Genomic DNA, 23,218 nt, shown 5'->3' on the forward strand with positions numbered 1-23,218 from the left:
AGCAAGTCCAGGCTATGGATAGACCTTAAAAGCAATTTATGACACAAACAAGAATGTAACCCATGAACACAGTTTGCCTGTAAAAAAAACGAGTGAATGAAATGAGTGTGCTCGCTTTGAATATTTAGTATTTTAGTATGAATTAAACCGTAATGTAACAATCTAAAAGGAGAGCTCATTGCAAAGGGAAGCCTTTCGCGTTTTTGTCCAAAGTCGCATTTCAGGCAGTTTGGCTCTCTCTAGTATCCGTAGGTAACTGGTGCTCACCCGGAAGCAGAAGACTGAGGTCAGCAGGGCTGCATGTAGAGTGTTCACACTGCTGCACTTAGGGAACAGAAAGGCGAGCGTAGGAATTTTGTGGAAAAAAGGTATGCTTTTTTTTCTTTTTACTCCCTTTCTTTTTCCCCGGGAACTTAGAGATAAGTTATCTTTCACAGTTATGGTTGCAATTGATATATGTATGTACGTATGTGTAAATACATGACGTTTTTTTTTAATGTGGTATAAGTTAGCCTCATTTTGAAATTACGTTTATTTGTGGAACTCTTTGGCGTCTACCTACACGGCTGTGAGCTGTAATAGTCACTCACCTTTACACAGCTGAAAAACAAAACTCGGTTTCTAAAACCTTTGTAAGTGTTGGGTTCGGTGTGTGGACGCGTTAGTCTATATTGCGAGCAAGGTCAACTGTCTACTGACTTGAGTATCTTTGGATAATACTTACAGAAACGCGTATTTTGGTTGTACTTGATTCAGTAATCTAGCGGGGTACCAAATACATTGTCCAAAAATGCTTTTAAGCAGTGCTTTTCTTTTAACTATATGCTTATAACCTACTGCATTCATATTTTTTGGTATGCCGCTGTTTTTACCTGGACACTATGAACAAAGTTTACAAAACGCGCTTTAGTTTGCCTGTCGGTACAATTTTCTTGCTACACTGTGCTTGCCTTGAAACGGAAATGAAAATATTGTAACAACTGTAGTCGCTTCTGGTGCTAATAACTTTAAAGTTACTTAAATGCCCAGAGTGAAGTGCCTATCTCATTTGTACAAGAGCGGCACATCTTTCCTGTTGTCCAGAGTCCCGATTGCAATTAGGGCACAATAGTGAAAGTACTTTTACTCCACATTGATGCCCCCTGAACTGCCTTAAATCTAACTGGCTACCACAGTTTTGTGATACATAGTTCAAGTAGAAGAATACAAAAGAAGCATCTCCTTATTCATGAACCCAGACCTTTAAGCCAGAGGGGTGCATTTGTCATGGCGGCTATGGAGTTATCAAAGCAAGGTAGCCAGTAGAAGAAGTGTGGCCTTTCTTTGTAAAACAATGTGTGTGTGTGGGCAGAGATGGACTTTCTTTTGTTTTCCACACAGAGGTATGTAGTAGTTCCTTTGCCCCTGTACTGAGGAAGTGAAAACAGGCTTTGTTAACTTTCTTTTGTTTTCCACACAGAGGTATGTAGTAGTTCCTTTGCCCCTGTACTGAGGAAGTGAAAACAGGCTTTGTTAACCTGCCTACCCATCAAATCAGTTAAAAGTCATTGAAAAGGGTCGTTTGACTATTTTGTAGACAAAATAGGGGGATCAGCACAGATCGGAGCCCTGATCCTCAATGACATCAAACCTACAAGCCCCTGTTTTGCTACCAGCTCATTCGAAACCCTGCCCACACCGAGCCAGCTATGCACTGCTGCTTGAGGGGGGAACCCAGGCTCGAACCTGCCACATCCAGAGCACAGGGCTCCTCCAGCTCTCAGAAGGAAGCTCTTTACAGGTGGGCCCACTTGGGAGAGCCCTGAGCAATGCTAACATCATAGCGGATGCTGAGACGATTCCACTTTAGGAATTGTGCATGGCCTTCCCATTTACAGGTTTGAATTTTCCAAATTGAGGGGTAGAAATAGATTTTTGGAAAGGTTTGTTTGGCAATCTGCGTAAAGGGCAATTGTGCCTGACTTTTTAAATCGGAATTTTAAAGGCCTCTTTTCCCCCGCCACCGACTGCAGGCCCGCTGAGATGTTCCTCACGGCAGTTTTGCTCCGAAAGGGCATTCCGGGGAAGCAGTGGATTGGGAAGTACCGGCGCCCCCGGCAGGTCACCTGGCAGATGCAGCGCAACGTGGTGAAGAGGCTGGAGGTGGAGGCGGGGAACGAGTACTGGCTGAGCCGCCCCTGCATGACCAGGGAGCAGGAGCGGGGGCACGTGGCCGAGCGCCGCCTGCAGAACTGGCTCGGCTTCAAAGCGGCCAAAGCAGCGAACTTCCCCGAGCATCGGTTTGTCACAGATCATCTCAACCACTTGAACGTCACCAAGAAGTGGACGGTCTCCTAATGCCCTTGAACTCTGGGAAAACCCTTCAGAAAGACCAGAGGAGAAGATGAAGGGGTGTCGGGCACTTAAACCCTGAGCATTTGTTTGCGCTTCATTGTGGGATGTCATTCGAACTGCTGGAAGGTTTTGTTCTTGCTGTAACAAATGCAGTGAAAATCCATACCTTTTGTTAACGTATTTGACATTGGTTGTTTCGTCTCATTGGCTGAATTCACATGTCTCTGAGCTTGGGAATGTGTATATAATGTAGGGCTGTAATGCTCTGGCTGTATGAGTCCGTTTCAAATGAGTTTAATCTGACAGGGATACGTTTAGGTAAATGTCATCAGGATTTGCTGCTCAAAAATGTGTGTACCTAAGTTATAGTCTGCTTAATAATGTGAGGTATTAAAAAAAAACAGGAGTATGCTTTCCTTATTGAATGATAACATCTTTTGAATCCACACCTGTACAGTTATACTTGAATTTTCAACATCTGTTAAATGTACATTTAGTCATGTATGTGAAATAAAGACATTTTGTGTTCAGCTATCTACAGTGTGAATTTCGGTTCTCTTATTTATTTGTCTTTTTAAACATTTACATTTTTTGTGTTAAACATCTACCGTTAAAAAAAAAAATTAACACTTGCTTAAAAACCTGAAACACTTCTTCCTTTTCAGAGCAAATGCTATTTAATGTGGAGCATAGTCTTTGCTCAGCGGGTGAGTTGTCAAATTCTTTCTCTGTGAATCAGGCACATGCTGACAGGTTCTTAGTTCCTTTTAGACACCCAATGGTTGTCCTTTATTCTCATATTGAAGTGCAATGCATTTGCTATTTGCTTTGATACAAGCATCACTGAAGCAGAAACAGTTCCTGCTTCGCCCAGCGTGACATGTTCCGTTTTTGTTTCCCAAGGCCCTACTTCTGAGCAGGCATGAGGTGTTTGATGGTCCCGCCTGGCTGCTCCAGCGTCTTGTCCATGAGCAGGAGCAGTTTCACCCCGTCCACCAGCAGCTGCAGCAGCTCCACTTCGGTGAAGCCGATGGTCTGTGCAGTGCAGACCTCAAAGACACCACCGCCTGCAGAGCCTGTCGAGCGAGACCAGACGGGAGGTAAGATCTGTTGCTCGTTTAATCAGAAAGATGCCCGTTATCTGTTTTTCTAACCCTGTTATCCATTGCCCCTGTTACCTCTTACCAGAAACCTGGCGAAAATCAGGTTTCTTTTAAGAAACCTCCAGGTGAAACATTTGATTGGGATTGAACTGAAGTGCTTGAAGGGCATACTATACAAATTCAGCACCACATTATTTGTGACCTTTAGTTCTAATTTTCTCCATCAGGCCTGTGGATGTATTAAATTTCTAAGGGAATCTGAACTGGCATAACCTGCTTAGGCAGTCACTGGTTACAAGTGTCACTGTGTATTACAAGGTATGTCCTCAACTGAAATCTCATCATTTTTAGCTTGAGAAAAAGAGGTATGGTTTTCGTAGTTTTTAAAGGGGAAATGCACCACTTTTTATATTTTGGGGTTAGCAAGAATCGGCATTGAGGAGTGCATTTCAAACTACAATAAAAGGAAAACGCACACAGTAACTTGTAAAACCTCCAGTTTTCATCACAATATACACAACATTTCCAGCTTTGCGCTGTGCCATATTCTACAATTCAGAACGCGGCCAAAAAAACGCCAGTGAGGTGAAGTGGCCCTATTACTTTGTAAACAAGAAGGCCTGTGGATACATCTCTTTTAATCCAATATAAATACTGCTCTTGAGTTTAAGACAGTTTAGCACACAAATACTACTTGTTAACTCTGCATGCAGATCACAAGATCACGTTGGAACATTTCTGCGGTGAAATGTCTGCTGCTCAAACTGTACTTATTTGCTCTTACATCACAGTACAGTAGTTACAGTGACTAGTGAGCAGGAAGGGCTGCGTCATGTTGTAATCCGTGGGGGCTCTCGCTCTCGCCCGTGGTCAGACCAGGGGTTTGCAATAACATGGCGACTTAACGGTACTTTCACAAAGCTCGCAGTTTTGTGCTTAATTTAACATTTGTAAACAATTTCTATACTGTCAATGAAGTTATTCTGTTACAGAGATTTAATAACTGGGAAATTGGGTCTGGGAAATCGGAACTGCTGTTTTGCTTTAAAATTGATCACATCAGTTCATAAAATTGCCGACAGCTGTGTAACTTCAGGGGTCTGTTCCGAGGCTGCTGAAATGTAGCAGCAGGTGTGCTGAGCGGTCGGAGGTGTGAAGTACCTGTGTTGGCAATTTGTAGGCGCAGTCTCTCCAGGATGTTTCCCAGCTGCTTGTGCTGGTGGAGGTGCTTGAGCCTCACCTGCATGCTGGCCCTCAGGCCGGTCCCCACCTGAGCTGGAGAGCTCAGCACGTACCCAAGGTGCTCCTTCCATATGAACGGGTGCCCCATCCTCTTGTACAGCTCCTCCAGCTGAGAGTGCAACAGAAGCCGGGAGATGAGATGGATGTGCTGCTGCAGTGTTTCCAGTAGTTGTCATTTTCTAACTTTCATTTCCACTTTCATTCCGTAAACAACTGCAGATGTGTATATGATTTCATTCACAAAAATAATCTTGCTTATGTACATAGTAGAGGAGTTCAAGCATGAATTAGTGGCATAATTCCAAAATAAAAAGGATACCATAACCACAATTTTAGAGAACGATTGTACAACAATATAGGTTTGTAGAACTCTTATTTATTTGCTTGAGCTGTTTATTGCATACATGCTAAGAATTGTAATTGTAATTGTACACCAGGTATACTACAACACTCAAAGACGTACACACCCTGCCTTCTGCATTGTCTGCATGTAGTTAATAAGACATCACTGCTCTGTTGCTCTAAACTCACCTTCTGCAGGCTGACACACAGGCATTTAAATGCCTCTTTAATGTTGCAGCCTGTGCCTGTACAGACCAGCTGAAGGTGATCCTCCACGTTTACCCAGACAACTAGGCTTTTGTCCTGACTGGTCCTGTGAATAAATTATGCAAGTGTACATCACTTCTTGCATACATCTGAGCATATTGTACGGCCTCACACTAAAACATTTTGCTGTGGTGATACGGTTTATTACATATGTAAGTATAGCTCATGTGCTGCTGAAAAATATGCATTACTGAAGCAGTTTGAGACTCTTTTGGTGGGGGGTGGGAGTGGCTGTGTATTTTTGGCTGATGTCGGTGGCTGAAGGGTTAAACAAACCATTTTGCCCGAGCATCAGGCCAGTCCCTCGCCACTCCGGTCCTTAGCATGGCTTCTGAAGGGATGTCCAAGGAGTGCCCTGCCAGCTCCTGCAGAGAGTACAGTGTACCTCCTGCTTCGCCATCCAGCTGGCTAAGGGCTGAACCAAGAAACCCTGCGTTTAGAGACTCCCAGCTACAGGCACTCCAACCCATATGAAACTGTTTACAATGTCCCGAATCCCTAGTGGACTATACATCTTTCATCTAACCCATGGTTCTTCTTGATTTTAAAATTTTAGTTAAAAAAAAAACAGTAATGTATTTCAGATATAGCCACGTGTGCACTGCTATCCAGATTCTCCAGGTATCTCTGTGGACGGGAGGGGGAAATATTGTACCTGTCTTGGCCAGCGAGAGAAGCCGTCTGCGCTCTCCTCTGCTGCAGTGTGGTGGGAAGGAGAAGCCTTCGACACAGCGCCCTGCACGCACCTCACAACTAACTACACACTGGCTCTCCAGTTCATCCCACCCCTGAGCGAAACACAGACAACATGGGTAAAACACATCGCTGTCGATGACAAGCTGTCCAGCTTCAGATGTCTAAACACCAGCCCAACGGTGCTTAATCTGAGAATGCTGAGACACAAACCTGGTACAGTATTTTTCTCTTGGGTTTCTTAAAATCTTTTGTTTAACCAGGATACCATTTATTTGCAAAGTCACTGAAGAAGCTGCAGTGATTTACTTGTTTAGTGGGCACACTGCACTTTGCTGTGCCAGTCAGCCTTTGTGACCATTCAAAACCTGTGGGTCTGGTCTTGACTTGCTCTTGAATGCCTTCAGTTTGTTCACTCTTAAAATCAAGCTATTTAAGAAATGCTGTTGGGCTAAAGAGGCACAGCTTTATTATGGCGTGCTCTGTTTGGACATTAGTTCTGCACGCAGGATGGCTTGATTTCATGGACAATATAAAAGACCAAAATAAAATGGATAGCATTTTTTACTTTGACTACATAAGACCAAGAGGTACAATTATAAGTTCAAGTTACCTTAAAATCATCTTTGCCATTCTACCATTAAGCCTACAAGAAAATGACAGAATGACACTTAAGTGGCTGTTTTTCGTACCTTCAAGTTGTTGTAGTTGAAGTCACTCTGCTGGGTGCTGGTCATTTTGTAGCCCTGGTGGTAGAGTTCGATGACGCGGTCGAAGAAGTCGCAGAAGACGATATAGGACTGGGCGTCTCCTGCCACACAGCCCACTGACACTGGGCCTGTGGCATCCCCTGCACAACACCACACAGACACAAGCAGGCTCTCCCTGTGGCTCTCATGTCACACTGAGGCACAAGCCACCAATATATCACATATTGCAAATATATAAGGATTTGAAATAAAGTTGGATAAACTTCACTGGCAAAGTCATTTAGTCCCAAACCCAGCCATGAACACCATCTCTTTAAAGGTGATGTGCGCTCTAGTTTCTTTTCATTTTTTCTGTAATTATAAAACCCTCCAACAAAAACTGCGGAAATGGAGACATTTCTGAAACCTCTTTGTCAGAAGTGCCTAGAGGAGAAGCTGGCCGGGACTGAAGCATGCTTGCAAATCAGTGAAGGGCTCCCCAACACCAAAACGGTCTCCCGTATCATTCATGCCCTGAGAATTCCTCCTGAGCTGGGATGTGCACAGCAAGCTAAGCAAGAAATCTGACCAGAAATTGCACAGAATATGCATACGAGGATGGCATCCCGGGAGGCAAAATAACTGGAATAACATCAGCCAATCCCTTTAACAAGGATCGGAGTACCAGCCTGATCTGACCTGGGTCTTCAAGTCCGGGGCGGATGATATCATCGAAGGTGAATCCGCTGTCGGTGGCTCGATTGTACTGCCGTTTGTACATTTGAAGGGTCAAGACCTTCGCCATGCATGTATGGTTCCAACTCAGGGAAGGAAACTCCTCTTCAGGGGACAGCCTGTTCAGGCGGATCAAAGACATGGGGTCTACAGGCTTCTTCTCCTGTAATGACAGAGCAAACAGTGTCTGAAAAACCTTATTATAGCAAAACACAGGGCTGCGTGATGCCAGCTGCTTTTTTCTTGCATTTAACGTCTTTCTTTATGTACTGTATTTTTTTCAGTGAGTGACTGTGTTTGATCCTACATCTTGTTTTTTCACATCTCTCTCGTCATTCAAATACAGAATACAACCTGGGTTTCCTTTATAAAATGACTACATTATTAAGTAAAGAATTAAATACCTCTAAAACAGGCTTGTATCTTCCGACCAGTGGGGAATCAACTGGAGCTACAATGCAAATTGTGAAGAAAAGTTTAAAATGTCCGATACGAGGCAGTTCCCAATAAGGTACGGTTTAAGCTGTTGTCAGTGCTTTACTGCTAACAACCTAATTTTTTGTGTATCATAAAACAGGGTCGTTTCCTCAAAGTAATTTTAGGTTTACACGCATTAAACAGATAAAGGTTTTGAGAGCAGAAAACAAAGAACCTTGATGAAAGTAGTTGTAAAAAGATTTTAAAACAAAAGGGTTCAACTTACGTCTGAGTTTCCACATTTCTGCAAATCAGTGTTGAAGAAAGTAAATTGTGTGAAAGAGGTCGAGGTCCCTTGCTGGCAGAGAGCCTGCTTGCTGGACGGGGGAGATATAAATAGTGTATTCCTGAGCCCACGCACCATTTGAGGAGACCTGACTTATTCCCCACCTGACACATGCGCCTTCACGAACTGGTACATCGTCTGGTTTCAGGTTACGCAGCAGAAACAATACGTCTATTTTTGGCAAAGTTCTAAATTTGGCAGATGTGCTAGCTTTGTGCCTTCTCACTTGAGCTTGACCACAGATTAATGAGTAACACCTAATTTATTCTCCCCCGCAATTAATAGCTTGGATTTGAAGCTCAGCTTTGTGGTTGATGGTTTTAACTGAGGTCTTCACTTAGATCACTGTTATGTAGTACATAAAGCCCTGTAGTATGTTGGCTTTCATAAACTATGTAATTACCCCATGTAGAGCACAAAGTCTCTGCATTATCCCTGGGCTCATGAAATATAACAGTCCCTGTGGTCTGTTTAGCCTGTGTAAATCTTTCAGTTTCACATTCTGAGATTATTTGAAATGAGGATTTCAGGCATCCTAATCCAGGTTATGCTTTTCTAACCCATCCAAGTGTATTTCCAGTGAGTGACGCCAGTTTCTACAGTCAGCAGTCTTGAAATTGCAGAACTGTGCAGGTTAAATTCTATTCTATTCAATACCAGAACTACATTTGTTAAAAGAGACAGAATTTAAGAAAGTCTGACAAATGAGGGGCTAAACATATAGTGTATGTTCAACACTAGTTTCTGCCTTTAGACAAGAACTTTTAATTTCTCATGCGTTGTTAGCGCAATATACATTTGTTTTTATTTCAATCACAAAATAAAAATTACAAAAATAGATCGCCTTTATTTTTAAAAAAAAGCTGTAATGCTAATACATTGTCAATGCAGCAACCACAATAAGAATGCATATTCCAATTCAGCAAACATTGTTTACACAAATTGCAGCAGTAATGTGAATAAGAAAAGCGTTCACTGTGAAGTAAGCATCATGGAGAACTGTCTGGGGGTATGTAAAATGACCATTACTAATGCACTCTTCCAGGAGCTAAAACACAAAGCAAAAACTAGAAAGTGTTGGTTGAACTACTGGTCCACAATTTAAAGGTATACTGTACATGCTGTGCATGAACTCACAGGCTTCAGACAAAGCTGGACGATACTCGTGGTTTGTAATTGGGGGTCAGAGTATGCCACCTCTGCAAAAGCTTAAAGTAATACTGCTTATGTGTCCCATGTCCTACTCGCTTGGTGCTGTGTTCTAAGGCAGAATTCTGAAGAGTTTAGTAATATGCAAATATGTGTCTCTTAAGCGCTATAAAAAGTGTATGAGCACACAGGAGTCATCAGGACAGCATGAAATCCCTTCTACTCCAACCTGCATTGCCAGTGAGTGCATGGCTCTCGGGAGCATCTGCCAGAGAAGAAGTCAAATAAAGGCATTCAACTGATGTCTTACGTAGCAATACACTTCAAAGAACTGTTGTTCTAGACACATTTTGTGTATCCCAGAAATCCTCACTTAAAACAGTCTGCATGACATGGGAGAATATAACAGCAAAACAAAATATTGAAATATAGGTGCCAGATTTAATTTTTTTCCATATTTTAGCAATTTAACCTTTAAGTGGCGGGCAACTTAAGCACTGCTTCCTTTTAAGATATGAATCAGCAGTAGTAAAATAAGGGTAGAAATACACAATCAGCCAATCACAATGTACAGGCACAGGACTAACACAGGCGTTAATGGAATGAGTGACTAAAAAATGTCCCATTTCCTTTTTTTTAGCAGTCTGTGGTTCGCTGCAGTTAATGGAAACTAGTAACCTAGTAAGCAGATTTGCAACAGAATGCTTTTGACCTTGTAGTATGAAAAGCATTTTGAATGCTTGCCTTTCATATAGAAATGTTCTGCTGACAATCATTCTAAATACAAATAAAAATATATATAATTTATAATTTATCTTATAGTTTTCTTCTCAACTGTAAAAAGTCTTAAATACCTATCTAAAAAAGGTGGCACAGGTTATACAGTATTTGAATCCTTTTTTAGGAAGCTGTAGTTCTGTATGAAATCTACTGATTACACTCACACAATGAAGCATTTAAAAAATGTTCTGTAATGTTCAAACCCATGCCAATAATGACAACAAATTCCTACTTAGGAGTTACAGAACATACAACATTTGAAAGTTGAGAAGGGAAATGAGATGATTCCACAGTAGATGAGCAGGTTTTTAAACACTTCCATGTGTTTAAATAAAGCAGAAAAGCTTTTCACTAATTTGCAACAAAAGTAAAGCTGTCAAGGCCAGGACTGATCACAGACAACGACTTCTCATGTGGTTTACTGGAGGTTATACTCTGTGTCTGTAGCACAAAGTGAGATATTACACATTATGAGTTATTCTGGACAACTCAGTCACAGTAGAACCACAACAACTATTTCAGACATAACTAAAAAACTAAAACGATCCTTTTTTGTTTTGAAAGTGTACTGTTCCTCATTTAGAAGAAAATCACCAGAAAGAGCTTTTTATGATGTCATGAGGCTGATACTCCTTCTCTGTAACACTGTTCCCAGTACGACATACTTTGTCCATTACTTTTTGTCTCGTACGTACTGTAGAATTGTCTGTTAAATATCCGATACAAATTTTAGCTTCAGCAATGCAGCTTATTCAATGCTGTCTTGTAATAAAAAGGAAAAATAGTTACTTCCAACCTAAATTAAAAAGCCAAAGATATCAATGGAAAGGGTCACCTTCAGCTATGGACCATCACAAATACACAACTGTATGTGGTAGCAAGTGTATTGAAGCCTCTGAAGAAGTGATGCTATCAGATCGTTCATGTGAATAGCACCTGAAAGCCTTAAGTCTTTAGACACCGAACCCTAAAGATCGCAAATAGATACGTCTTTGCTGCCAGGCCAAGCTGTTTCAGATTGAAGCGCCGCGACAAATCGTGTTCAGTTACTGTCGCCAGTGGACACAGCAGGTGTGCCTTCAGAACAATGCTGACATGCAAATGAGCTGATAAAGCCCAGGACTCGGCAAACAGGGGCCCTCGCTTCAGAGCCACCTGTACTGAGGCTGTGCTACAGACACGTTGGGCGTTTTAGCAGCACAAGCTTTTCGGTTCAATTAAATTCAATCCCTTGCGGACAGTAACCAGAAAGAGGGGCAGACGGCGTGGGTGTCGGCTCCAGGGGAAGCCCCCAGCCCCTACAGGTCCTCGATCCCCGTCGTGTCCACCTTGACCTTCACGAACAAGGTCTCGTCTTTCACGTAGACGCCGTTTTTGGGGTTCTCCAAGTCCGCGTGCGAGACGAAGCAGGGGAAGCCCGAGGCCACGTTCATCTCGCCGGTGGGCCGGCGGAAGCTGTTGCTGGCCGGGTCGGGCTTGAAGTAGTCCAGGATGTCGCTCTTGTTGCCGCTCTGGTCCAGGATCATGAGGGTCACGGTCTGCCGGAAGGGCCAGGGCAGCAGGGAGTCGAAGTCTCCCCTCATCAGCACGATGTACAGGGACAGGTGGGTGCCCCTGCCGGCGCCGTCCCCGTTCAGGTAGGCCCGGGCGCACAGCTTGTAGCCGCTGCGGCTGGTGTAGAAGGGCATGCTGAACATGGAGGGCGCGCGGCCCTCCGCCGCCGCCTCCTTCCTCTTCTGGTAGTCCTGGATCTTCCAGATCAGCTTCCCGTTGTAGGACGTGGCTTCCAGCTGCCGGAACCTCTCGTCGTTCAGGTTGAGCTGCTCCATGTGGATGTTCAGCAGCCGGGAGTGCCGCTTGTACTGATCATCCAGGACGTCTGCAACAAGGCAGCAGCACGTTAGCGCTCTGAGCAGAAATATAAAAGACAGACATTGTTGCTGGAAAGAGAACCACAACCTTGAAGTCTGTTGCTGACCTCTCTCCGTTGTAGTGACAGTGAGATGGGGGTGCGGTGTTGTGTGACAGATTACTACAGTCGTTGGCACTGGCAAATCAGGACGGTGTTGGGGACAGAGGTGGTGTAAAGCCCGTGTGGCTGGAATAGCAGCAACAAGCTGGTCGAGATTGCCCCTAGCTGTCATGATTATTCAAACCAATGGCTGCTCTCACCAGTGGCACAGTGCCGCCAAAAAAGCCAAGTTAGCACTGGAACGATCAAAGAACAGAGACATTGGAAAGTGTCTTTTGTTGGTTAAACCATAGTTTCTGGAAACAAAAAGTGCTTATTTGTCTACTGATTCTTTCTTTTTGTTTTAAGTTGCATTTGACACCCCAGATGCTAAGATGTCTAAGAAATAGCAGATAAGTGACAATCTACAAATGCGGTGGTGTCCTTTCTTGACTAGAGAAGTCAGGAGAACTGTCAAGCCCTGTGAACTATGAGGTCAGTGCTTCCCCTCACTCAGCGAAACGGTTTAGCAGTGGGTGGTCACCCGTATACAATTAATACCTGCAATTACTGTTAAAGCACAGGGGGGCGTGATGACTTACTCAGGCGGTCTTTCAGCGACTCGATCACTGAGACCTGCTGCTTCAGGTTGTCCACAGAGGTCTTCAGGTGCCCCACCTCCGTGCGGATGGGGTCCTGATTGAAAGCGCGTGTGAGTTGCTGCAGCTGGATCTGGACACTGGACACTCTGTCCCTCTGCTCTTCAAGTGACCTCTATTGTGGCAGAAAGGCAAGACTGCTTGAGCAAACTGGCCTATGTCCCTACAATCATGTTAAACAAGCGATGATGTTTTACACAGTCATGGCAAAGCACCTGAGACAGGAATAAATAATGACAGACCGGTGGGTTTAAATAAAAGTTTGTACAGCTTTAACATTACAGTGTAGACAGGCTGGGTCATATTCCAGATAGTTTTAAGATTGCATTTGTTTTTATTCGTTCATGAAATGCACATAAAATACGAAATTCGAATTGTTTTTATTCATGTAATAACTGTCCAGCGTTTTTAACAAAAAGCACAAATCTTTCAGTAAGAACATCTGAAGCAGGGCAAATATATCAGCATGTTTTCAAGGCTACAGTTTTAGTGTTAATTGTGCAATGGAATGTAAGGAATAATTACTGGAATATGTCAGATTAGCTGTTTACTGCCTTATCAGTTACAGAAAAGGCCTCAAGGTCTGTAAAGGTGAGATAAGAACTGACTTTTTAAAACTACAGTAATTAGTTTGCTCCTAATGAGGTTGTTAAGAGTAGAAGAGCCTGGAAGAACAGGTCAAAAATTGCCTGAGCCTGAAACAAACCATTCTGTCATGTACTACACGAGGCTGTCCTATATACATATACTATACTGTATAAATGAGTTAGTGAACTTCAGCTGTCTGTTCTGCAGGGCAGACACAATGCTACACTGCTGTGTGTATTGAGTTCACAAGCTTTTCTCCTACTCCTGTGTAGAGGAATTCCCCACTACAGCATTCATGTTTGAGGAAGTCTTCCCAGAGCTGCTACAGTGAGGTTGCAAAACCCATGATCCAAAGCACAGCTGTGCCTCACCTGTACACAGGAGAGCATGTTGTCGGTCTTGGTCACCTGCTGTATAAGTGGCTTGATTTCCTTCTCCAGGTTGTTGACAACACTCGTCAATTCTTGAAACTCGTGGTGCTTCAGGAGCAAAGTCTTTTGGAGATCGTCTATCTGGTGGGAAACCAGCGTGATGTTAGGCATTTTGAAACTGGAAAAATTTTGAACATTTTTTGAGTACCTCAGTTTGAACAGAGGTAGTCAAACTGAAAACCAATAATGACATCAACATGGTAACCAATACGCCTAAACAACACACTTCATCATTTCCAAACAGGCAGGAAAATATGAGAATACTACTTTTTACTTCAGGTACTGTACATGAAGACAATGGTACATATCCTCTGATCGAAGAGCTCAGGCACTTACGGTACATAAAAGGCCTTCATTAGTGATTTTGGCTACTGTTAGGTTTGGCCAATTAATTTAAATACTTAGCTCATTTAAGTAATTAAGAACATCTGTGGAATCAAACCTGCAAGTCTTAATTCTGACTTGGATCAGTCTCACCATTGTTACCTGTTTTTCCAGCTTGAAGTTACTTTCCAAAACAAGAAGCAGATGGTCTTTCAAAGCTACATCTTCATGGGCCTCCACATTTACTCGTTTTTCCTACTTAAAAAAAGGAAATACAGTTTTACCGGTATTTAAATGGGAAAATAAGAATTGCACAGAGGAATACAGTTGTTTTGCCTGTAGGGATCTATTTTGCTACACTGAGTACCAATGTAAGGTTTACCTTTATTCTTCAAGAGCAGCAACAACATTGTGTATAAAACATTTCCTCAAGCTTAAAGAGTTCCCGCGCTGTCTTTCGGGAAAATGTTAATGATTAAGACTTACAGAAAAATGACCAAAACGAAAAAAACACAGAGCTCTCATGTCTCTTAATTTGCTTCATCACCAGATGATTAAAATTGAGATATTTCATCACGGAGAGCTTACATGAAGTCAGAAACTGTCCTGCCCTTTTAATAAAATGAATGACTCATGCCAAAGTCTGTGGTGGTATTAATCAAAGATCTGAGTTTGGCACATTTTGTGAATAGATAAGAGTATTATTTATACCAACCCTGAAAAAGCAGCCATATTTCTTGTATGTGCAGTCGATTTCAACCTGGGGGCATTCTTGAAAATGGTCTTTCAGCTGAAATGTCAAATGATGGTAAACAAAGAGTGCAAGTCAATTAGCAAGTTTCCCAGCAGCCAGAAGCCTTATCAGCAGCAGGGAGAAGTCTTCAGGTCAGAAATGTTGGTTTGTCAATATCCAGCATAATTACCAGTCAATGCATGGAGTTAGCTTTAGTGAATACAGAAATATTACCCGTATGTAGTTACTAATGTTTTCATTAATATTTTATTTGAAGCAGTATCTTATTTGGACTATATATACAAATTCACGTACATATAAATTGGACAAAATGTTATCATGAACTTTGTGATTGAAGATGATATTGACAGGTCAGAAGACACATTCTAAGCTAAAGAAATTATCTTTTAACAATAAGCAAATTTGACAAATATTTGAAATAATATTAATATTGCCCAGCATGACAGTAAGAAATAAAAACAGGATTCTAAACAAGATTTTCTCTTAAGTCATTTCAGTCTTGCAGTATCAGAAGAACTGTACTCATATCAGTGATAGAGGATCTCACTTCCTTTTGTGTTTTCAGCAATGACTACGCTACTAAGAACAGGCAACCTGCTAGCTAAATCAGCTAAGTGTTACTTTTTTCTTGAGAGAAAAAGAAACGTGGCACATCAGTATTAAACAAGTATTAAAAATATTTTATTAAACCAGTTCTACGGAGAAAGAACTTCAATTTTCTCCTGTACTGGGCTGATCTCTAAATCGGGCATTTTTTGTCAGACAACAGCTAAAATCTATTAACAGAAGTTTAGTGATTTCATTTCTAAAAAAAAGAGTACAAAGCAGTATGCTGGCTACAGTACATCTGATTTTCTTACCTTGTGTCTTTTTATAACCTGAGAACACTTGTTGGGGCACTGAATTTTGAAGTCCGGACAGTTGGTGTCTTCATGATCCTAAAAATGCAACCATTATCAGAGTTGAGACAGGGCAAGCAAAGCGTTGCCACAGAGAGAAACCGCACTTGCTGGAGCTCATTAGAAAGCAGCTGGAGATGGGGCAGCACTCTAACTCCGAGGCTCCATACCCTGGTCCTGGGTGAACTCTGTGTCTTCCGTGTTCCAGCTGAGTTCTTAATCACAGCCTGACTAATTTTAGTTTCCTATCTGGGGCATATCAGTAAATTTGCTTTCAGCTCTCAAAACATCAAACGGGATTAGTAATCGATATCAACAGTGGACCAATTTTGCAGTTTCATAGCAGTCCTCATGCAAGAGTTTCCTGAAATTTAAGCCACTGGACCTCTGCAAAGGAAAACATCCATTGCAGGCGAGTCTGAGGTCGTTCCCACCTGTGGGCGTGTCTGAGGTTGTTCCCACCTGTCGGCGTGTCTGACGCAGACGGTCCCACCTGTGGGCGTGTATGACAGGGTCGTTGCCACCTGTGGGCGTGTCTGACACAGATGTTCCCACCTGTGGGCGTGTCTGACACAGACCTTCCCACCTGTGGGCAAGTCTGACTGGGTCGTTCCTATCTGATTCTGTTCATCATCAACTGATCAACTAGTAAGATCTACTTAGACAGAAATAATGCCCAGCCAGTCGAGGAGAGAAGAGCAGCATGAACTTCAGTGTACTGAAGCAGTTGAAAACACAACACTCAGGACAGACTGAAGAATCAAGTGAAACAGAAGTCTAAAGAAGCAAGCAGATCAATGAAGTCATCGGTTAGCAATGAAGACTGAGAGCACAGCTGGAGTGGTAACCAGCAGACACAGCTTACCTGCAGGACCAGGGCTGGGAACTACTGCTTTAACTATTCCAACCAGACAAGCATTCCACAGTAAAAGGTCTTGTGCTTACCTTTAACTGAATCAGCATATAATGCTTCTCACAGTGTGGACAAGATTCCATGCGGTAGGCACAGATGCTCATCAGATGTTCCCTCAGATCCATGCGGAACATCACGTCCGTGCAGCCTGTGTTGGTGCACTGCACGGACTCGTATGGACAGTGCTTCAGGTGCTCCTGGGATACAGAAGGGAAAGTGTCACAGGACTAACAAAAACCAGAACGGCTACTTCAAGGACAAGATGCCCCTTGGCCTTTTCTGCTGCAGTAGGTATTAGAGGGGATCATTCAGCAGTATTTTTTTATTCGATACTTCATGGCTACTCGTGTTGACTTGTTATTTGTCATGCTGTGTGGGATCAAACATTATCATTGAAACTTGAGTGAAAATGTGGCTGGAAAAAAATAAAATTCCCCGTAAAAGATAAAACAGGTGTTTTGTTTCATCTGAAAGCTGCGTCCCCTTTCTGTCAGAAACAGAAGTCAGTGGACTGGGAGGGAACTACCACTGGTTACTGTCATGAAGGTGGGGTAGAGGCAGAGGAAAAAGTATAGAGCAACTATAACCATACGTCATGAATTCATCCTTCATGTCAAAACTAAAGTATTCGTAATTTGTGGGGATTATGGAAAGTAATTCTGATGTTATTTATTATGTGAAATTGCAGTGAAAATGCAGGAGCCAAATATTCAAATACTACATGATCAGGACCTTTCTCTTGATGATGTATGAAATAACATTTACTGTACAATTCCATCCTGCCAGACCTCAAATAATTTAGTATCAGATTTTCTCTTCTTCAGGAGCTTGGGTCACATACCAGATTCTATGATACTTTCTCCTCTGCAGGAGCTTGGATCAAGTATGTTACTAATTAATCTACTGTATTGTGCATGTTATTAATAAAATGGTTGCAATCTTTCCCCCAAAATACAGAAGCAGATTTACCGTATTCAATAATTAAGAATATTCCAAAACATAAATTGTCTTACCTGCAAACGCCCTAAGGTCACCTTCAATGTACAGTCCGGCGCATTGGCACAGTATATTTCCAAGTTCAATATTTCTCTTTTACAGCAGTTATCTTGAAAAACCTACAGAAAATGCAAATCCCAGGATGAGCTCAATGTTTAACCAAACCAATATTGTCTACTTTTTTTTAACAATACGAACAAAGCTGTACACTGTATTAGCATCTCATATGATCCAGGGTGTTCTGAAATTCAAATCCAAATTCAAATCTTTCCGGTAAAATAATGAAAATGTTCATTCTCCAGACAGCGTACACTGTATTAAATACTGTGGTAATATCAAGATCTAAGTACAGCCATTGTCTAGTTTGTTTGCCTTATACACCACAACAGGGAATAAATGCAAAGGCCACACCTGAAGGAGCTACAGTAACAATATTCCACCACATGGCTATAAAATATTCTATATAAGATCTTACCTCATTCGCCTTTATCAAGGCATTATCTATAGGGCATTTAGGCATTGTGGTGCTCTCCCTTGAAAAAATGAAAGACAGTCAATTAAACAACCTGGTTTCTCCCCCCATATTAATAATCTAAGAACTACCTGCAGCTTTTTGTGATACATTTATAAGCTAGTGTCTGTTCCAGGATAAACAAGATCTTTCTTGATTTTTTGGGGTAGCAGCAGGAGTTTACATTGAAAGTGGTAAACCACCCTGCTTAATCAGAATTTCTTACATCTGCGCAGCACATCACAAAACACACTATACTGTACTGTATATAAAAATCCCTTCATCCTCCACTGAAGTGCAGCCCCACCTGGGGAAACGTTAGGGCACCTGCCAACTATACAAGCCCAGAGTGCAACATGGCCAGGACACTTTTCAACACTTAACACTCCTGCCTCTTCAAGCACTGTCATGGGTTATTCTATGCCAAAGCACTCACGATCTACTTAACACCTGGCCTGAACTTTTTTTAAGAACTAAGTCACAAATGGGGTAATCATTAATAAAATGAAAATTCAAACAAAAAAATGGCTTGATGAGATATCCATGTCTGTGTCAGTAATTAAAGTTTCACTGCGCGCTGAAAACCGGGAAGAAAAAACAGCCAGAACATTGTTTCTTCTTTCTACTTTCCTACATGCAATTGTTCTTCAGTTGTTCCTCTAATGGCAATCTATGCACCTGAAATTTTTCACAGAAAGACCAACTGCTCCTTTTCTTACAGGAAAGCTTTGATGCACTGGTAGCAGAAGATGTGCCCGCAGCCCGTCTGGTGGGGGTTGAGCACCACATGTCCGCAGCTGGGGCAGACGTACTGCTCCTCCAGCTTCTCCACAAACTGGATGTTCCGGGCCAGCAGCGCCGGGTCCAACTCCGCGGACACGGCGACGCCGGAGTTCTGGCGCGACAGACCTCCCGCGGCCGGGCTCTCTTCGGAAGCCATCGGGGCCTGGAGACAAGAAACGGGACACCAGAGCGCCGTGAAGCTGACCCCCCCCTACAGACAGCACAAACGATGCTTCAGATTTTGAAAAGGGACACAGCTACGAAATAGTGAGGCGTGCTGGTTACAGCCTCTTTCTAAGAACATGCAGTTGCTTGCCAATGTTCGCCCTTTTTAGGCTGCACCCGCAACTGTTCTGAACAGGGTATGACATTGGTGACAATTTTAATCTTCCTGTTCACGCAAACGCACGGAAGATGCTGGAATTAAAAGCAAAGTCAACCGCCGCCCCTCAGCCGGGCACACAGAGAAACGCAGCTGCAGAATTGTTACTCTGGGACCGGTGACAGGGCGCTTGAACGCGGCAGACGGGGTCACTGGAGGGCAAGGTCACCGTGCATGGAAACGCGATCACCCGAAAAACAAGGCGCTATATTTCGGGAACGAAAGCAGCTGGGAAGTTACTTGCAGCGGCACAACCGCAGCTCTAACGAACGAGACCGGGTTGGTTCCCCCCTACGACGTTGTAGCGGGACTGAGTGACGTCACGACCCCCGAAAAAACAAGGCGCTACAGTGTATATCTCGGAAACGAAAGCGGCACAAACGCAGCACTAACGAATGAGGCCGTCTGCAGGGGGGGGGGCGTCTTCACGGAGCTGGACACAAGAGCACAGCGGTGAGGGGGGAAAGGCAGATCGCCTTTCTGCATCCCAACAGTTCTAGGATTCGTGCATGCCAACCCCAAAGCGATTTATGCACGGTTACCTATCCCATTACCCCACAGGACACCCCCAAAAAGTAGGTGGTTTCTAAAATATACTTTGTGGGTTTTTGTTTTTGTATGTTGTCCATTTCAAAAGACAAAAAGCTGTTTGGTTTTCATGGAATTGATTTTAAAAAAAGATGTTCGGCTTTCACAGTTAATTTTCTTTATTTCGGGCGTATTGCAAATATATAGTTTTTTTTTTACACAGAGTCCCGGGATGGGGCACAGTAATTATTTCCATGGCTGTTAACACCTTAGATGCGAACGCTGTTTTAACAGTTTTCTCGGTAGAAACACAGGAAGGTTCAAAATAACTTCGGAGGATTTGTAAACAAGCAGAGGAAACGCAAGTGGCAAAAGCAAGGAGACTCAATCTCTTTGCCAACATATTCTCCAATACGGCTGCCACGCTTCCGAAATCGTTGCTGTACTTGTCGTTAAGTGCTGCTCTTACCATTGTAGAAAGCAAACTTGTGCAGAGTTCAGTAGCAGTATAGCGTATTTTATCTCTCACAAACAGCAAGCGGTGAGCTTTAAACGTAAGTATAAAACGAGTAATATAAGAATGTTAGACATCAGTGATCAGACTGGCATTATTCTAGTACACGACAGTTTTTTGTGTTTGTTTTTTTCAGCGAAAGGCAGCGCCGCACAGGAAAAGTCCGGCAGAAATCCCCACTGATTAATCTTGAAAACCGTCTTTCCTCAGGATACACGAAACCCGACTGTTCCTCTTTTCAAAAAAAAAAACTAAAAACGTAAAAAAAACGGTTTCGAAAATCCGTAAATACAATGAGTCGTGCGGCTGGATATGTACTTATACTTTATGCGTAGGTTATATTTTACGTTTTCACGGATAATTTAAATTTCTGTTCATAGCTCAAAACTTGAAACGCTGTTTTTGTTGTGTAGAAGGATCGCAAATAACATTAACGAAACTTGATCTAGCCAGTAGCGAGAAGGATTGTGTTTGAAAATAACGACTGAATCGATCAGCTTATCACCGATATAATAAATAATCAGCAGTCCATTCATCCATTCAAGAACGTAATAGGCACTTAAAATGTCATCACACTTTGAGTTCTTAAATGACACAATTCATATCTGTTCTACAAATATGACTAGTGACACTTAAAGCATAATATTGATATAGGAAAAGTTATTTTTGATTCGCCCACTTAAAATCTGCCTTTCAGTATTTAGCATTTACATCGATAGCATCGCTCATCTTAAGATGTAAGATTTGGTCTCCCACGCGCGATTAAATCATTTTCACTTCGTTTTTGTCTCAATTTCCCCGAAAATGCGAGGATTCAAGGTATGATTATGAGGTCAGAAACGTCTGTGAGCGACAGTTACTTGTGTTTGCAGGTCTGAACGCCTGCTTATACTCGGGACGGGCTCGTCGGCAGTACGATGTTCCATTTTTCGCGAACGGTTTCAGGCTGCAAGCTTCAGTCCTTAGGCCTTATCGTTGCCCATTTCTCATGCTTTATGTCGATATTGTGCTATTTCACAGTCGTGCCGTTCCACAAAGAACAACGCGTTCTCGTCGAGAGGGGGATTCCCCGCGGGCGGGTGAGACCCATTCAGTACCAGCAGCAGTCACGCACTCGCAAGCTGGATCTTTGCGCCTGCCAATTCCACAGATGGGAGATATACTCATTAATCGGACGGCCTATTAACATTCAACCCATTTATTTTCTAACCTGGATTTCTGGTCAAGTCGGGTGGCAGCAGGACCTACTTTTTTTCTTTTTTACTTTCGTTTTCCATGTAGTGAAACATAAAAAAAGCCTGCATTGGCCAGCAGAATCCTCTTACCTGACGGACGTCTTTAATTCGCGTCCAGGTGCCCGCCTGTGAGACTGCTGCCCTGGCTCACCTGTCCTGCCGGCTGCAGAGGCGGCGGGAACACTGTGCTTCAGCCGGACACCAGCCTTGCGCCGCGACCTCGGCTCCTCTCCGCGCTGATGCGCTCGCAGCTGTAACGCTGAGGAACTACGCAGGAAGTCGCATGTAGCGTTTAATTTATAAGGGAGGTGTGAGGCGTCTTTTTATGAAGCGCCTAGTCTTCCCTCGTACCCACGCATTATTTTTTTTTATAAGCAAAGATGACGACATGAAAGCATGAAAGGACCGACGCGCGCTAATAATACATACACCATCAAATAGACGCAACCATTTTAAAACATCGCTACATTATAACGCACACATATACGACTCCCGTAATTATTTTAAAAATATAGTTGAAATTCACGTAAAATGTGCATATACAGATATGGTACGTTATTACTATAAGCATTGGTTAAACATTAGTTCACACTCACACGTTTTAGACTTTTTTAAAATAATACTAAACATACACTACAGCATCTTTCATCACTATATGTCACAGGAAGTGCCTTTTTCCTCTACCGGTGCTTGGTTTGTCGTCCAACGTGATCGTGTCGGATATAGAGCGACTTCTCACTCTGTGAGAAGACCAGGAACTGAAATAGAACTGGTGAAGTTCCCTCGTTGCTCTGCCGAATTTAATGCTATATTTTCGGAAACTCACCATCTTTTCACGCGACCAATGGGCACACGTTTTTTTCCCTTAAAAAAAGATCAGGCAATCAATTGTTAGCAGACCCTGTCATCTAGAGACAACCCGTAAACTAATAACACAGCTTGGCTTGAATTTACCGCATCTGCCTCACAAAATCTGCATTTTGATCTTAACGGTATTAAAAGATTAACACAATCTCTTATTGCAAATATTTACTAACAACGTTCGGTGCTTGACGGGTTAATCAAGGTGGCGCAGCACATAGCTATTAAAGACGTTATTGTCACTATCAATAGGATTATAAACCACTGTACACGTTTGTTATAGTGGTCGAGTGATTTACAAAATAATGGTTTAGTACTGAATAAAGTATAAGCACAGAAATCCCGTCCAATCGGTAACAAAAATATGAAAACTCCGTGGTGAAAACGTACGCCGTGCATAGTACATCGTGCATACTCTTAGCCGCTCCATTTTAAAGCGCAGAAAATGTCACCTACCTAGTCTGACCTGCAGTTTTAAGACTTTTCAGTGCCTGGAGGAAAGACAGCACACATTCTGGGTTTACACACACATCACAGCAATCGGAGCTACGCGTCAGGGTTTGCCAAACTTGACTGAAATTAAATCGAGGATGCCGAGGACGCAGGGTGCCGTGGCAGTTAATACTGCCGTCTCCCAGCTTCCGCGTCCCTGGGATTGATTTCGGACTGGAGGGACCCTCTGTGTGGAGTCTGCATGGATCTCGCAGCGTATCCATGGGCTTTCCCTAGGAGTCCGGGTTTCTCCCACCTCCCAGAGACAGGCTGGTGACATTAACTGGCCTCTCTCAATTG

The 23,218-nt window shown here is 42.9% G+C and overlaps 3 protein-coding genes across 6 annotated transcripts; 1 reads left to right on the plus strand and 2 right to left on the minus strand.

Annotated features, from left to right (window-relative positions):
* Positions 1-251: 251 nt before the first annotated feature.
* On the plus strand, positions 252-2,868 carry mrpl57 (mitochondrial ribosomal protein L57). Of its 2 annotated transcripts, none has more exons than XM_088609926.1 (2): positions 252-368; positions 2,013-2,868. In XM_088609926.1, the coding sequence occupies exon 2, from the start codon at positions 2,023-2,025 to the stop codon at positions 2,335-2,337; it is 315 nt and encodes a 104-aa protein (XP_088466052.1). In that variant the 5' UTR covers positions 252-368; positions 2,013-2,022; the 3' UTR covers positions 2,338-2,868. The 2 variants fall into 2 exon arrangements, with proteins under 2 accessions (XP_088466052.1, XP_088466053.1); XM_088609927.1 differs by having other exon boundaries at positions 311-368; positions 1,985-2,868.
* Positions 2,869-2,870: 2 nt separating this feature from the next.
* LOC148646048 (creatine kinase M-type) lies at positions 2,871-8,319 on the minus strand. Of its 2 annotated transcripts, XM_088609925.1 has the most exons (9): positions 8,109-8,258; positions 7,810-7,856; positions 7,370-7,568; positions 6,674-6,831; positions 5,944-6,076; positions 5,565-5,703; positions 5,211-5,334; positions 4,599-4,788; positions 2,871-3,410 (listed from the first exon to the last, which is right to left on the minus strand). In XM_088609925.1, exons 1-9 carry the CDS (start codon positions 8,122-8,124, stop codon positions 3,241-3,243), a joined length of 1,176 nt encoding a protein of 391 aa, XP_088466051.1. In that variant the 5' UTR covers positions 8,125-8,258; the 3' UTR covers positions 2,871-3,240. The 2 variants fall into 2 exon arrangements, with proteins under 2 accessions (XP_088466051.1, XP_088466050.1); XM_088609924.1 differs by lacking the exon at positions 7,810-7,856 and having other exon boundaries at positions 8,109-8,319.
* Positions 8,320-8,947: 628 nt separating this feature from the next.
* traf5 (Tnf receptor-associated factor 5) lies at positions 8,948-23,061 on the minus strand. Of its 2 annotated transcripts, XM_088610756.1 has the most exons (12): positions 22,198-23,061; positions 21,656-21,832; positions 18,843-19,069; positions 18,088-18,145; positions 17,630-17,731; positions 16,649-16,813; positions 15,665-15,742; positions 14,766-14,840; positions 14,213-14,305; positions 13,667-13,807; positions 12,651-12,822; positions 8,948-11,976 (listed from the first exon to the last, which is right to left on the minus strand). In XM_088610756.1, the coding sequence occupies exons 3-12, from the start codon at positions 19,061-19,063 to the stop codon at positions 11,396-11,398; spliced, it is 1,686 nt and encodes a 561-aa protein (XP_088466882.1). In that variant the 5' UTR covers positions 19,064-19,069; positions 21,656-21,832; positions 22,198-23,061; the 3' UTR covers positions 8,948-11,395. The 2 variants fall into 2 exon arrangements, with proteins under 2 accessions (XP_088466882.1, XP_088466880.1); XM_088610754.1 differs by having other exon boundaries at positions 21,656-23,061.
* Between the last annotated feature and the right edge of the window lie 157 nt (positions 23,062-23,218).

Source organism: Lepisosteus platostomus, chromosome 17, assembly GCF_059453375.1.
Source record: "Lepisosteus platostomus isolate fLepPlt1 chromosome 17, fLepPlt1.hap1, whole genome shotgun sequence".
Lineage (NCBI taxonomy): Eukaryota > Metazoa > Chordata > Actinopteri > Semionotiformes > Lepisosteidae > Lepisosteus > Lepisosteus platostomus.

What these genes read in the sequence shown, in the direction of transcription:
- traf5 (XM_088610756.1), bottom strand. Translation starts at nt 19,063, where the DNA reads ATGGCTTCCGAAGAGAGCCCGGCCGCGGGAGGTCTGTCGCGCCAGAAC. An exon ending in CCTTGATAAAGGCGAATGAG is followed by an intron (nt 17,732 to 18,087) that starts GTAAGATCTTAT and finishes CATTTTCTGTAG; the next exon opens with GTTTTTCAAGATAACTGCTG. An exon ending in ATATGCTGATTCAGTTAAAG is followed by an intron (nt 15,743 to 16,648) that starts GTAAGCACAAGA and finishes TTGCATTTTTAG; the next exon opens with GATCATGAAGACACCAACTG.
- LOC148646048 (XM_088609924.1), bottom strand. Translation starts at nt 8,246, where the DNA reads ATGGTGCGTGGGCTCAGGAATACACTATTTATATCTCCCCCGTCCAGC. An exon ending in CCCCGGACTTGAAGACCCAG is followed by an intron (nt 6,832 to 7,369) that starts GTCAGATCAGGC and finishes GGTGTTGTGCAG; the next exon opens with GGGATGCCACAGGCCCAGTG. An exon ending in CCTGATGCTCGGGCAAAATG is followed by an intron (nt 5,335 to 5,564) that starts GTTTGTTTAACC and finishes ATTTATTCACAG; the next exon opens with GACCAGTCAGGACAAAAGCC.
- mrpl57 (XM_088609926.1), top strand. Translation starts at nt 2,023, where the DNA reads ATGTTCCTCACGGCAGTTTTGCTCCGAAAGGGCATTCCGGGGAAGCAG.